This window comes from Oryctolagus cuniculus, chromosome 10, assembly GCF_964237555.1.
Source record: "Oryctolagus cuniculus chromosome 10, mOryCun1.1, whole genome shotgun sequence".
In the NCBI taxonomy this organism is placed as follows: Eukaryota; Metazoa; Chordata; class Mammalia; order Lagomorpha; family Leporidae; genus Oryctolagus; species Oryctolagus cuniculus.
Window position 1 is genome coordinate 65,060,260 of NC_091441.1, and position 14,532 is coordinate 65,074,791.

Consider the following 14,532-nt stretch of genomic DNA (forward strand, 5'->3'; position numbering starts at 1 on the left):
CATCCTAATTTCGAAATCCGAAGCCAGCTGCCATCCATGGTTGCTCTACACTTCCCCTCTGCTCTGATTTTTCCTTCCTCCCATCGAAGGGTCTGCTTTTGTACCAGAGCAATATCCAAGTGGCACCAGTTCCCCACTGTGTGCGTCACCCTCTGGTCGCACCTGGCTTGCATCTGGCTGTGACTGCAGCAGTAACTTGGGGTTCCCTGTTTCGGGGTGGCCTTAGAGGACCTGTGGCTCCTGTGCCCTGGGGAAGGCAGATTGTTGACCGAAGTGTCTTCAAAGCTCCGGATGCTACAGAGCCTCCTCTGGCTGTCTGCAGCATGACCCTTGTCCTGAGAACCTCTGAAATGTTAGGTGGGTGCTATTCTTTTAGTGAGAGAGTTGAGGCTATGGCTGGGGGAGTGAAGTGTGCACTCTTGGTTTCTGCATTTATGGGGGCAGAAGGCCTCTTCCTGGAGGGCCCCGTGCAGCCCTCACAGTGCAAGGCCCATGCGCTTGCTCCCGGACACCTCAACGGATTGAACAGAGGACATGTCTGCAGGAAGAAGACTTCGAAAGGAGAATTGTGAGCATTTGTACAAAAAGTCAGGCTAGTAAAATGCAGCATGTGCTGCTGGGAGGAGGGAAGAAAGCTGTAGGGCTGGCTGGGGTTTGTCAGCGATCTGAGGAGAGCGGTTTCCCTAGGAGGCTGAAACCTTCTGCTGGAGGTGAGGAGTGACTAGAGGATGCCGTGATGGCTCGGGGGCGCGGCAGCAGGTGGATACAGCTGTCTCTGGGGTTGGTGTGGCAGGGAAAGGTGTGCAGGCGTGTGTGTGTATGTGTGTGTGTGTGTCTGTCTGTCTGTCTCTAAGGGGTGCAGTAAGCCTCACCCACTCTGCCCAGCTACCTTAGAATCCCTGTGAAGGATCTCAAACCTACCACTGTGCAGGGAAATCAGCAAATAGAGGAGATTCCCTGTGGTCGTTGTTCCTGTTTCTGATGGTGGATGCCCAGTGTGGGCCGATGTCCATTCTTCCCTACCCAGAGGCTTAGAATCCTTTTAGGGGGGATAATTTGAAAAAGCTTCCAGTTCGTGACGTATGTATCAATGTGGTTCTATGCACTTAGTGTTTGATTAGAAGGAAAGGAATACTCAGTTTTGCTTCAGTTTCCTTCATAAGGAAACAGCTTTTTGACTTCAGTCTTATTAATTTAATCAGATCTCAAGATTCTTACTTAATTCCATTAATGTTGGCACTTCTGATGTAGGTGAATCAAGGATAGTAACTGTTGTAAAAATTTTTATAGTAAAACTTATAAACTGGTGTCCGAGGCATGCTGAAAGGCTGGGAGAGTAGAATTCTATAGAAGTTGCTATTTCAAGTCCATGTTTTTTTTATTTACTTTTATTTTTTTAAAAATTTTATTTAATGAATATAAATTTCCAAAGTACAGCTTATGGATTACAATGGCTTCCCCCCCCATAACTTCCCTCCCACCCGCAACCCTCCCCTTTCTCGCTCCTTCTCCCCTTCCATTCACATCGAGATTCATTTTCATTTCTCTTATATACAGAAGATCAGTTTAGTATACATTAAGTAAAGATTTCAACAGTTTGCACCCACATAGAAACACAAAGTGAAAAATACTGTTTGAGTACTAGTTATAGCATCACAATGTACAGCACATTAAGGACAGAGATCCTACATGAGGAGTAAGTGCACAGTGACTCCTGTTGTTGTTCAAGTCCATGGTTTTTAAAGATTGTGTGTGTATGTGTGTGTCTGTGTCTGTGTTAACTCTAAGTAATATGAATTAAATTTGATGCTGGAGACTGGTTCTGTGGCATAGTAGGCTTAAGCCTCCCCCTGCAATGCTGGCATCCTAGATGGGCACTGGTTCATGTCCCAGCTACTCATCTTCCAATCCAGCTCTCTGCTAATGGCATTGGGAAGGCAGTGGAAGATGGCTCTATTGCTTGGGCCTCTGCAACCACGTGGGTGGCCCCCAAGAAGCTCCTGACTCCTGGCTTGGATCCACCCAGCTCGAGCAATTGCAGCCATTTAGGGGTGGTGAACCAGCAGAAGGAAGATCTCTGTCTTTGTCTCTCTGTAACTCTGCCTCTCAAATAAATAAATAAATCCTTAAAAAATTTGACGATGATACCAGGTGTCTGCTCAGTGTGAGGCATTATCCTCAAGTGCTGTTGCATCCAGTGCCATTGCTGTTGTGCTAATTGAGGGTACAACAAAGTTAAGAGAGTCTAGACAAGTGGAAGGAGTTTCGAGAAGGGCCTTGAAAGGAGCTAGAATCCCAGCAGGAAGACATTGGAGCTTCTCCAAGGGTCACGGAGAGCACTAGGGAAGTCAGAAGGGCTGGGAGAGGCAGTGTGGCTCCATGTGGGCTTTGACACTGAAGAGCCCCATTTACTTTTTTTTTTTTTTTGACAGGCAGAGTGGACAGTGAGAGAGAGAGAGACAGAGAGAAAGGTCTTCCTTTGCCGTTGGTTCACCCTCCAATGACCGCTGCGCTGCGGCCGGCGCACGGCGCTGATCCGAAGGCAGGAGCCAGGTACTTATCCTGGTCTCCCATGGGGTGCAGGGCCCAAGCACTTGGGCCATCCTCCACTGCCCTCCCGGGCCACAGCAGAGAGCTGGCCTGGAAGAGGGGCAACCGGGACAGAATCCGGCACCCCGACCAGGACTAGACCGGTATGCCGGCGCCACAAGGCGGAGGATTAGCCTAGTGAGCTGCAATGCCATTTACATTTTGCTTTTACTCCTTACTAAGCAAGTACCCACAAGTGCTCCCATCAGTGAGATGGAGAAAGTCCTCACCACTTGGAAGTTTGTGAGCAGTCGGTGGGAAAGTCAGCCGTACTTAAGAACTCAATAAATGGTACTTTTTCTTCCCCTATTTTCTAAAATCACTAGATCTTTACATTTTTCAGGACCAAAGAGTAGAAAATAAATTTGTATTAGGGACTTTTCACAAAGAAACTTTTAAAAACCTTACAATTTTGTTTTTTTGAACACAGAGTAATTTGATTAAGCCAGTGAAAAATAGACTTGTTAGAGTTGTGCATTAATATATTAAGAAACAAGGATTCAGAGTTATGCTGTTTGGTAAAAGTCATTTAGAATATTTTTCTTGCTAAAATGAATACTCTGTCTGAATTATTAGTGGCCTTCAAATTAGTAATAGGGTCTTGCCATGTGTTAGTGATATTAAAATTCATTTTTCTTTGTTCTTTGGTGATAACCCACTTTCATTCCTAATTATGTTCTGCTCATGGTACTGTGACTGCAAGGTTATAATCTTTGGGTATCCAGCAGTGGGACTAATCTTTCAAAGTGTCTGGACACAGCCTTAAGACACACATTGAACATGTGGAAAAGAAAGCAAGACATCACACATTTATCCTGGTTACTACCCAGGTTTCTCTGTCTCCCCCACCGCCATCCTCTTCTCCTGCCCACTGCCCCCACCAGTGGCCCCTGCTACTCTCACCCCATCCTTAGGATAACTGAAATTGCGTGATACTTAAGGCCAGTTCGTGGACACCTGTTTTAAATGGGATTCAGTCTCTGCTTCTCAGATCAAGCAGTATGCTTTGTTTAAACAGCAGTGTACATTATGAGACAGTGCTATTTAGCATTTGGAATTGCTATTTAGCAGTAAGAATTGCCGTACTATGGCATTGCCAAGATCATTTCTCAGGGTGTGCGTCTGTAAGGCTAGTATTTTGGGGAGCTGGAAAATATTACACAAATAATATTGCATGCCAATTAGTTATATTAAAATATATGCTGTGCACAGCTCTGTGCTTGGGTTAGAAAGTTTCCTTGACAACATCATTTAACTTCTTACTGTTCTTTTCATGTTGCTAGTATAAATATCTAATATGTTTTTGTTCAAAACATCAATTAGGTTCACTATAATCTTTATTAATACAGATCTGTTATTACAAGAAGACTGCTGAGCTATGATAATTTGCACAGCAGGAACAATAAAATATCTTCTTTCTGTTTGGTTCGATCCCACACTGCTTGGTTTTTTATTCCTTTACAAAGCACACTGAAACCTTCCGTGATATCTTTCATAATTTTAGTGAAATCTTTAAAGCTCTTATAAGCAAAAGCATTATTTTCTCCCTAAGGCGAGCAAAATGGAAAGCCCCAAACTGCATACAGATAAAAAAGACACGTGTTAGTTACTGAGCTCCACTTTAATTTCTTGACTTCTTTTTCTTCACATAGCCAGAACTCCCCACTTCCTGCGGATTCAGAACGTGGAAGTGAACGCCGGCCAGTTTGCCACCTTCCAGTGCAGCGCCATCGGCAGGACCGTGGCCGGCGACAGGCTGTGGCTACAGGTACTGTCACTCATCTTCAGCCGTCCAGTGGGAAGAGTGTGTTCACCTGGGCCGGGGCGGGGAGACCTGGGCAAGGGAGGCAGTCTCAGGGCCCTAGTGTGGGGCTTTCCTTCTTTACGAGCAAGGGTCCAGATCGCTGAAGGTCCTGGATCAGCTCATTATTTTTCTGTACATACCTTTATGGGATGTCTTATCTATTTTTTCCCTTTGTTTTTGCTTAGCCATCTTGTTTTGTAGATCTAAATGTCAAATTACTTTTAGGATAGCATATGAAAGTACATAGAATGCACCTTTCCACTGCTGTCCCTTTGGAGAAAAATCTAAAGAATTGATGGATCTCTCTCTCCCTCTCCCTCTCCCCCTCTCCCTTCCCTTCCCCCTCTCTCCCCCTCCTTCTCTACCACCCTCCCTCCCTCCCTACCTCTCTCTTTCTCTCTGTCACACACACAATCACTTTATAGACCATTTTGTGATTTGAATGTCTAAGCTGTGAGCCTAAACTATGAAATTAATAATACGTCTTTTACTTGGAGCATATTAAAACGTGTGTATGTGTATAATTATGATTTGGATGACTTGTACCTCTCATTCGCCAGTTGTATTTTTCATGGCTATATCCTCAGTATCTGGGGTGTGACAGAGGAGTGGATTTAACTGACCTGTCCCTGCTACCAAGACAGCAACCCCTTTTAGGCTCTAGCTTTTGTACTTCCCTGCCCTGTAGCACTATCCAGTTTCATTCTTTCTTTTTCCCTTTAGCATTAATCTGCAGGCTGCTCATTCCTCATCTTGACCAGTGCTGATCCCTGTCCCCACTCTGTTTAGTTGTGTGTTGTTTTACAGAATCATCTGTCGAGTTTGCTCCTGAGCTCCGCGGTGCAGCCCTTGTGCCAGCTATCCCTGTCCCATTACCCGTTGGCTTCCATCTTTTCCTCTGTCCCCATCACCTCTCCACCTCCTGTCACGCCTCTCCTCTGGCAGTGTAGTAACCACCGTGACGTGTTACATTGTGTACACTCTGTGTGACTTTTAAATCCTTTCTCCCCTTTAATGATCAGGGTTTAGATAAATGGTTGTTTCTATCCATCTGTCTCTGGGGAAGATGGGGGACGGCCCTGTGTCCATTCCTGAGATACATCAACAGTGAGTTGTCAGGTGGGAGTGTACCTAGAGAAGAGGCTCCCTCTGGAGGGTCTGGGTCTTCCCTCTTCTTCCCCACACCTCTGCCTTTTCTCATATCCTGCCCCTGGTGGACACTTCCCTAACCAGGAAGGAGGAGTGTTTGCAGAGGACACAAATCATCTGTTCCAAATTCATCTTTATTTTCTCCCTTGTCTCTAAAAAGCTGCTTTAAGAGCCTTTTGCAGCACGTGAAATCTGTCTTCAGTATTCAACTTATTTATTTTTCCTTTTTATCTAGCATTCCAGTTGTTTCAAATTCTTGATGTTAGGGATAGAGAATTATTTTCTCAGTTAGAGGTTGTTTGATATTAAAGTCCATCAAGATTGACTATCATGGGCATTGATGAGGCGACAGACATTATTTATTAATACTTTTCAAAAAGAAATAACCACCTTTTCAAAAATGAAACTGTTTACTTTTGATTTACCTTTATAAATCTGAGTTTTTCATGGAAAAACATTTTTTCCTCCTGACATTTGTGTTAATATTACTTGAGGGAGTACAATAAAATCTGTCTTCTTCCCAGCAAGGTCATCGTTTTCCTTCTTTTTTTTTTTAAGATTTATTTTTTTATTTGAAAGAGTTATACAGAGAGAGAAGGAGAGGCAGAGAAAAAGAAGTCTTCCATCTGCTGGTTCACTCCCCAATTGGCTGTAACAGCCAGAGCTGTGCCGATCTGAAGCCAGGAGCCAGGAGCTTCTTTCGGGTCTCCCATGCGGGTGCAGGGGCCCAAGGACTTGGGCTATCTTCTGCTCCTTTCCCAGGCCATAACAGAGAGCTGGATGGGAAGTGGAGCAGCCGGGGCTCGAACCGGCATCCATATGGGATGCCAGCACTGCAGGTGGCAGCTTTACTCATTATGCCACAGTGCTGGCCCCACCAGCAGGGTCATCTTAATCATCTGAAGAATACAAGCACAATGAGGACACAATTAACTTTTCTGTTTGTGCAAATATATTGGACTTTGGATGTTTCTGCTTGATTTGAGCACTTATTTTGGGTTGGAAATCTTTCATTAGTTCCAATAACAGTGAGACTTTGCTTTTAAAGAGAATACAAATATGTCCTGTTGTAAGGAGAAAGATAGTTACTATTTTGATTTTTTAAAATATTTTATTTATTTGAGAGGTATAGTTACAGACAGTGAGAGGGAGAGGCAGACAAAAAGTTCTTCCATCTGCTGCTTCACTCCCCAAGTGGCCACAACTGCTGGAATTGCTCCAATCCGAAGCCAGGACCAGGAGCTTCTTCCAGGTCTCCCATGTGGGTGCAGGGTCCCAAGGGCTTGGTCCATCTTCTGCTCCTTTCCCAGGCCATAACAGAGAGCTGTATCAGAAGAAGAACAACTAGGACCGGAACTGGTGCCCATGTGGGATGCCAGCACTGCCGATGGAAGAATAGCTTACTGTGCCGCAGCGCCGGCCCTGATTTTCTTTTTAATGTTTAAATGCAGAGTTCTCAACCCTGCCTCCACTATAGAATCACCTGGAAAATTTTTTTAAAAATCTAGCCTGTTCTCAGATTCTGATTTTATGGGTCTGGGGTGGGGTCTAGCATTACCTATTTTATTAGTCTCCACAGATGATTCCCGTATGGATCCTGGGTTGAAAATCACTAGTCTGAAACAAAATACAACACATTGCTAACTGAGAAGAAAAAAGGTAGATGGATACCTGGTTCCTGTATCGGTGTACCTCACTATCCTCCAGGGATTGGTTCCAGGATCCCCCTGGGGATTCACAAACCCAAGAATGCTATAGTCCCTGGCGTAATGTTTGCATAGAACCTACATTCATCCCCTCGTATGTTTTAAGCCATCTCTAAGTGACTTATAATACCTGAGACAGTACACATGCTGTGTACTTAGTGGTTACACTGTGTAAATTAGTGACCAGAAAAAAGCACGTACATATTCAGGACACATGCAGTTCCTCTCTGTAGGATTTTTGGTCCTGTACTGATTGAATCTGTAGATGCAGAACTGAAGGATGCAGGGTCCTGCTGTATTCCGGAGCTTCAACGTGATTTTCATGTTGAACTCTCCACCTTCTAAGTGTCTGGGTTTTGTTGTTGTTGTTGTTGTTGCTGTTCTACTAGATTTAAATTGTGGTATTGGTAAATTATTTCCTAATCAACCTATTCATTCCTTTCTTTTTTTCTTGTCCTTCTTGTCATCTACCCTGGACGTTTCCATGTGGCCATGTCAAGAAGGAGGAGAAAGATAGGACTGCTGTGACTTCAAATCTTTAAGTGAATTAAGTTTATCCTCCACTCAGGATGCTATTTGGTTTATGAACCATTGTGACGTTAGAATAATTTTATTGCTAAATAATTTATTTCCTGGATTGAGTAGGCCTTCTGTGGGGAGATGTTTGTTTTATGAACAGCTTACAAAGACAGACCAGTTACTTTTTTTTAAGGATTTATTTATTTATTTGAAAGAGTTACACAGAGAGGGGGAGGGAGAGGCAGAAGGAGAGAGAGAGTGAAAGAGCGAGAGAGAGACACACACCCAAGGACTTGGGCCATCTTCTACTGCTTTCCCAGGCCATAGCAGAGAGCTGGATCAGAAGTAGAAGAGCCAGGATTCAAACCACCATCCATATGGGATGCTGGCCCTGCAGACTGTGGCTTTATCCGCAGTGCGGGCTCCAAGACCAGTTACCTTTAGCTGCAGAGGTGGCTTCTTTGTGTCTGGGTTTATGCAAAGGATTTTCCAGTAGGGACGAGGATTTCTGGCAGATGGTCGTTTCAGAGGCTCCTTGTGGTCCCAGCTCCCTCACCCCAGCCCTTTGACTCATACCATTCCTTAGAAGTGGTGGGGAGAAGCAAACATCTCACTCAAGGACCAGCTCTCTGCATTCTGGACTTAATGCCAGTTGAACATCCCTTAGCCAAGAATCTAAAACTCAAAACCTTTTGGGCATCTATGTGATGCCACAAGTAGAAAAATCCCATACAGAATCTTGTTTCATGAACAAAATTATTAAAATATTATCTCCAGGCTATGTGTATAAGGGACATATGGAACATAAATGAATTCTGTGTTTAGACTTGGTCTCTCTATCCAAGTATCTCATTCTGTATCTGCAGATATTGCAACATCTGAAAAAAGATCAAAACACTCCTGATCCTAAGCAGTTCAGTTAAGGGATATCCAACCTGTAATACTCTAATTCTATAATAATTTCAAAAATTCTATAATAATTTCAAAAATGCTTTTTTTTGCATGTAAACTCACCTGTGTCTTCAAAATAATTCTATCATCCAAGCAGAACATTGAACAAGGAAAAAAATAGTTCCAAGTTTCTTTGTGATCTGTCCTCCCCAAAAATATGTCAAGGTTTTGAAATTAATAATATTGTCTTTTATTTGGGGGAGATAGTTTTGACTTTAGTCACTGAGCATAGTTTTTGTTGTTTGTATCAACAATTTTACAAGTCCCACAATAAATGTTTTGTGTAGTTTCCTGCGTTTACCCCTTGTATCACATGCTATTATACCTGTTTTACCTATGCTATGTTTGGGCTTCATGATTGACCTATATCATGAAGGTAAAATGCATAGTTGAGAATAGTACAACCTTGTTTCTTTACTTCTGTGTCCCTACTGATTAATTCCACTATGCTATGCTATAGCCTTATTATCTGGAAGGTAAGTAAATAGGTAGTATGTTAGAAGAATTTCGATGTCACCAATTTACAGGATTGCTATCAAGTATCTATTATGGTCATAGAAAACTTCCTAATATAGTCTATGTGCATTTCAATTCTCTTATGTGAAAAATGGCCAAAGTTTGGATTATGGAAAATATATGACGTGAGGCTGGTGCCGCTGCTTACTTGGCTAATTCTTCGCCTGCGGCACCGGCACCCAGGGTTCTAGTCCCAGTCAGGGTGCCGGATTCTGTCCCAGTTTGCTCCTCTTCCAGTCCAGCTCTCTGCTGTGGCCCAGGAAGGCAGTGGAGGATGGCCCAAGTGCTTGGGCCCTGCACCTGCATGGGAGACCCGGAGGAAGAACCTGGCTCCTGGCTTCGGATCAGCACGATGTGTCAGCCACACCGCGCCGGCCATGGCGGCTATTTCAGGGGTGAACCAACAGAAAAGGAAGACCTTTGTGTGTGTGTGTCTCTCTCTCTCTCTCACTGTCTAACTCTGCCTGTCAAAAAAGAAAAAGAAATGAAAATATATAAGGTGGCTTAAATTTTGCCAAAAGTAGAATTAAAAGTTAAGCTTACATTACTGCAGAAAAATTTTGAAATGTGTGCCTATAGCAGGGGAGAAGGAGTGGGGATGATTCTGTAAAAAGTTTATGGAAAATGAATGTGTACTATGAAAAAAGCTATGCATGGATTTTAAAAAAATGTTTTGCATCAAAACAAACTTATTTTTAGTCCATATTCTTTCCTATAAGTTTTTTCAAGTTCCCTTGTGGTATAAATATAATCCAAAGCAAGTATTTGGCTTACTGGAGTGTATGGGTTTAACCTCGAGCTCTGGATCCTGACCCGGCTTCCTGCCAATGCAGACCTTGGGAGACAGTGATGATGGCTCAAGTAATTGGGTTCCTGCCACTCATGTCGGAAGTCTGGATTGATTTCTCTGCTCCTGGCTTCAGCCTGGTCCAGCCCCTGCTGTTGTGGGCATTTGGGGAATGAACCAGCAGATGGAAGTTTGCTGTTGATTTCGCTGTCTCTCTGCTGCTATCTCTCTCTGCCTCTCATATAAATAAATAAAATGTTTTGAGCATGTAATTATGGTCAGAGTCTTCACAAAATCATAAGACAAATAGGTCTGATGATGACACTGATGGAGAAGAATTCATAACTAGCGGATATGTCCCATCTGCTCATATTTGCTGCACCTCACCTGTGGGCCTCACGGGTTATTGCCAGTGTGGGATCAGATGTTCTAGAAGCAGTACAACAAAATAAAGCCCTCTGCAGGAACATCCATCTTTATAGCTGCAAAGTACTTTAAACACCTTCAAGACAGACTAGAGCAGGAAGACAGCAGCTGCAGGACTGCGTTCACGCAGTACTAAATGGATGTGCAGTAAGATCATGACACAGCTTAACTCTGTGCTGTCAGATAATCCCTGTGTGACTGTGTGAGGTGTAACCTGTGAGATGCTAAAATTAAGGGTATTAATTTAACATTAAATCATTCAGGCAACCCAAACATGACCATGTTGTTTATTATCAATTTTTGATCACTTGTTGAACCTACATTTTTAAAATCCGGTTATGTGTGTGTGTTTGTGTGTGTGTACATGTGGGTGATCTTCAGAAAGCTCATGGAAAATTCATATTATAAAAAATACTATACATTGATTACCAAAAGTATTTTGTACCATGATAGGTTTCTTTCTTTCTTTCTTTTTTTTTTTTTTTTTTTTTTGACACGCAGAGTTACAGAGTGAGAGAGAGAGAAAGACAGAGAGAAAGGTCTTCCTTCCGTTGGTTCACCCCCGAAATGGCCGCTGCGGCTGATGCACCATGCCGAAGCCAGGAGCCAGGTGCTTCCTCCTGGTCTCCCATGCAGGTGCTGGGCCCAAGTACTTGGGCCATCCTCCACTGCACTCCCGGGCCACAGCAGAGAGCTGGATTGGAAGAGGGGCAACCGGGACAGAATCCGGTGCCCCAATCGGGACTAGAACCCTGGGTGCCGGTGCTGCAGGCGGAGGATTAGCCTAGTGAGCCACGGTGCCAGCCCACAATAGGTCTTTTTTTTTTTTTTTTTTTTTTTTTTGACAGGCAGAGTGGACAGTGAGAGAGAGAGAGACAGGGAGAAAGGTCTTCCTTTTGCCGTTGGTTCACCCTCCAATGGCCACTGCGGCTGGCGCGCTGCGGCCGGTACACCACATTGATCCAAAGCCAGGAGCCAGGTGCTTCCTCCTGGTCTCCCATGCGGGTGCAGGGCCCAAGTACTTGGGCCATCCTCCACTGCACTCCCGGGCCACAGCAGAGAGCTGGATTGGAAGAGGGGCAACCGGGACAGAATCCGGCGCCCAACCAGGGCTAGAACCCGGGGTGACGGCACCACAGGTGGAGGATTAGCCTAGTGAGCCACGACGCCGGCCCCACAATAGGTTTTTAATTCCATTTTCTCATGAATATTTTGAAGTACACACAAGGCACTGGAAAGAGAAAATGGAATTTTCAATTTTTTTCCTTATTCATTTTTGTATACTTTTGCTGTGCTTACTGATGAAAAATGTCTGAATTGCATATACTTTATATAATCGGATTCTTTAAGCCAAGTATGGTTGCATTAAGATTGTTATTTTTCTTTTTAATATTTTATTGATTTGAAAGTGGAGAGAGAGAGAGACAGTGATCGATTCCAAACATGGTTTACTCCCCTAAATGTCCACAACCACCAGGACCAGGGTGAAGCCACAAGCAGGGAACTCAGGGCATTTCTCCCATGTGTGTGGCAGGGACCCCTGCTACCTCTTAGGGTTCACATTGGCAGAAAGTTGAAACTGGGAGTAGAGCCAGGACTTGAATCCAGGCACTCTGATAAGGGATACAGAGTCCCAAGTGATATATTAATCACTATACCAAATGGCCTTCCCTTTTATTGTTCTTTAGCATTCCAAGTTTTATTTTTCTTATATTTGCTTATTTCTCTTGAGGAGTCATATTTCTCATCTGTATTTCAGCTCTTCAATAACTGAAGGTGATACCAGAACTAGCTGTTGTTGGTGTTGCAGGTCTACAGGTGTCTTGCATGCATATGATTCTTTATTTTTAAAGATTTATTTATTCACTTGACAGAGTTCCGGGGGTGGGGGGGTTGTGAGAGAGAGGGAGGGAGGGAGTGAGGGAGAGAGAGAGAGAGAGAGAGAGAGAGAGAGATCTTCCATCCTCTGGTTCACTACCTAGATGGGTACCACAGCCAGGGCTGGGCCAGGCCTAAGCCAGGAGCCAGGAGCTTCACTGGTGCCAGGGCCCTAAGCACCTGGGCCTTCTGCTGCTGCTTTTCCCAGGATCAGAAATAGAGCAGCTGGGACTGAAGCTGGCACCCATACGGCTTAAGCCATTGTGCTACAATGCCAGCCCTTCATGCATGCAGCTCTAGGGAACGTGGCACAGGGGCCACCCCACCCACCTCTTCACCTGCGTCTGGTTCCATATTTTTTGAGTATTTTTGTGTCTTGTGGTCCTTGATTCATTTCTGATCATTGTGGAGGCTTCACCATGTTTGACTCTTCCTGTTTCACTCCCACATCAACTTCAGGGTGGATGGGAACTAGAAAGGCCCTAAGCGTCTAGGACAAATGGCAGCAAGCATGGAGGTGGTGAAGAAGGCAATAGTGACAAAGTGGGACCCTCACGTCAGCCAGGGGATCCATGTGTATGAGCTGCGTGAACCTCAGCTGGCAAAGGAAAGCTGAGATTTTTCTTCTGCTGACAGATGCTGGAGGTCCCTACCATTTTTGTTTTATATTCTTATTTTTTATTTTAGAGGCACAGAGAGAAAAAGAGACAGGTGGATAGACACAGTGAGCCCCCATCTGCTGGTTCAGTCCCCAAATGCCCTTCATGACTGGGACTGGGTCAGGCCAGACCCAGGAGCCAGAAGCTCAATCCAGGTCTTCCATGTGGGTGGCAGGAATCCAGTCAAGTCATCCTCATGTCCTCCCAGGATCTGCATTAGCAGGAAGTCAGAATTGGGAGCTGGAGATGAGAATCAGAGCCAGGTGATCTGAGGTGGATCACGGGCATCCTAATCAGTTCATTAATTGCTAGGCCAAATGGTCACTCCCTCCCATTATTAAACAGCTTCATTTTGCAACTGAATAATTATGTGGTCCCTAAATTTGACACAATCTTCAAATCAAATTCTTAGCTTTCTTTTTTTTTTAACTTTTATTTAATGAATATAAATTTCCAAAATACAGCTTATGGATTACAATGGCTCCCCCCCATAGCTTCCCTCCCACCCACAACCCTCCCCTTTCCCGCTCCTTCTCCCCTTCCATTCACATGAAGATTCATTTTCAATTCTCTTTATATTCTTAGCTTTCTTAATGAGAAAACAGGAGCCCAGAAATGGCAGGAAACTTTGGCACAGATATCCAATTTTTATATTTATTATAGGTAGCTCAGTTTTATTTGTGAAAGTCAGTTATACATACATATAGATGTAGATAAATATATTTGCATGTGTTTATTTCATACTCATGTAAAATTTTCCTTTATAAAATGAGTATATTTTGCCGCTTGGACATTTTCTTCATGGAGTGACCTTGTGTTTCAAATAATATTAGCCTTTTAACCAGATATTCTCAGATTTACTGTGAAAATATTTGCATTAGCTCAGAGCTTTAGAATCCATCATAGCACAACATAATTGAGAGTTTTACTCTTTTGCAAATGGAGCTTGGCATCTATTATAAGTCAGATAAGAGAAAAGCCTTTTAGAATGATTTCATAATATGCATCAATTCATAGAAATAGAAAAGGAAATCAGATGATGTTACTGCGAAGTACTCTATTAACATGACTGGTGGGGGAGAGAGGCAGCGTTTGGTCTAATAGTTGAGATACCTGCATCCTGTGATCAAGTGCATACGTTCAGTGACTGCCTCTGACTCCTGGTTCCAGCTGCCTGCTGGTGCAGACCCTGGGAGGCAGCAGTGATGGCCCCAGTAGTTGTGTCTCTGCACACACACACACACCCATCGTGGAAGACCTGGATCTAGTTAGTGGCTTCTAACTTCTGGCATTGACCCAGCCCAGTTCTGGCCCTCGTGGACTTTGAGGAGTAAACCAATAAATGGATACTCATCTATATATCCGTCTGCCTGTCTCTGCCTCTGCCTCTGCCTCTCAAACAAACAAAAATATGTTTAAAAACTGGTTCAACCCCAGCACTTAGAATAGTACCTGTTCCATAGCAAGTGCTCAGTGAACACCTGTTACTGCAAGGACTTGCTGACTTGTGTGCTCCTCCTTGGTGAAACTTGAAAGCAGGTTTGTAGC

At 43.9% G+C, this 14,532-nt stretch overlaps 1 protein-coding gene across 5 annotated transcripts in view; it reads left to right on the top strand.

Moving 5' to 3' along the window:
* Window positions 1-14,532, top strand: part of PTPRM (protein tyrosine phosphatase receptor type M) — an 869,082-nt gene that overhangs the window by 363,002 nt on the left and 491,548 nt on the right. For all 5 annotated transcript variants that reach the window (XM_008261054.4, XM_008261055.4, XM_051852140.2 and 2 more), the window contains exon 5: window positions 4,242-4,357. In XM_008261054.4, coding sequence (XP_008259276.1) covers window positions 4,242-4,357 — 116 coding nt within the window. The remainder of the gene's footprint in view (window positions 1-4,241; window positions 4,358-14,532) is intronic.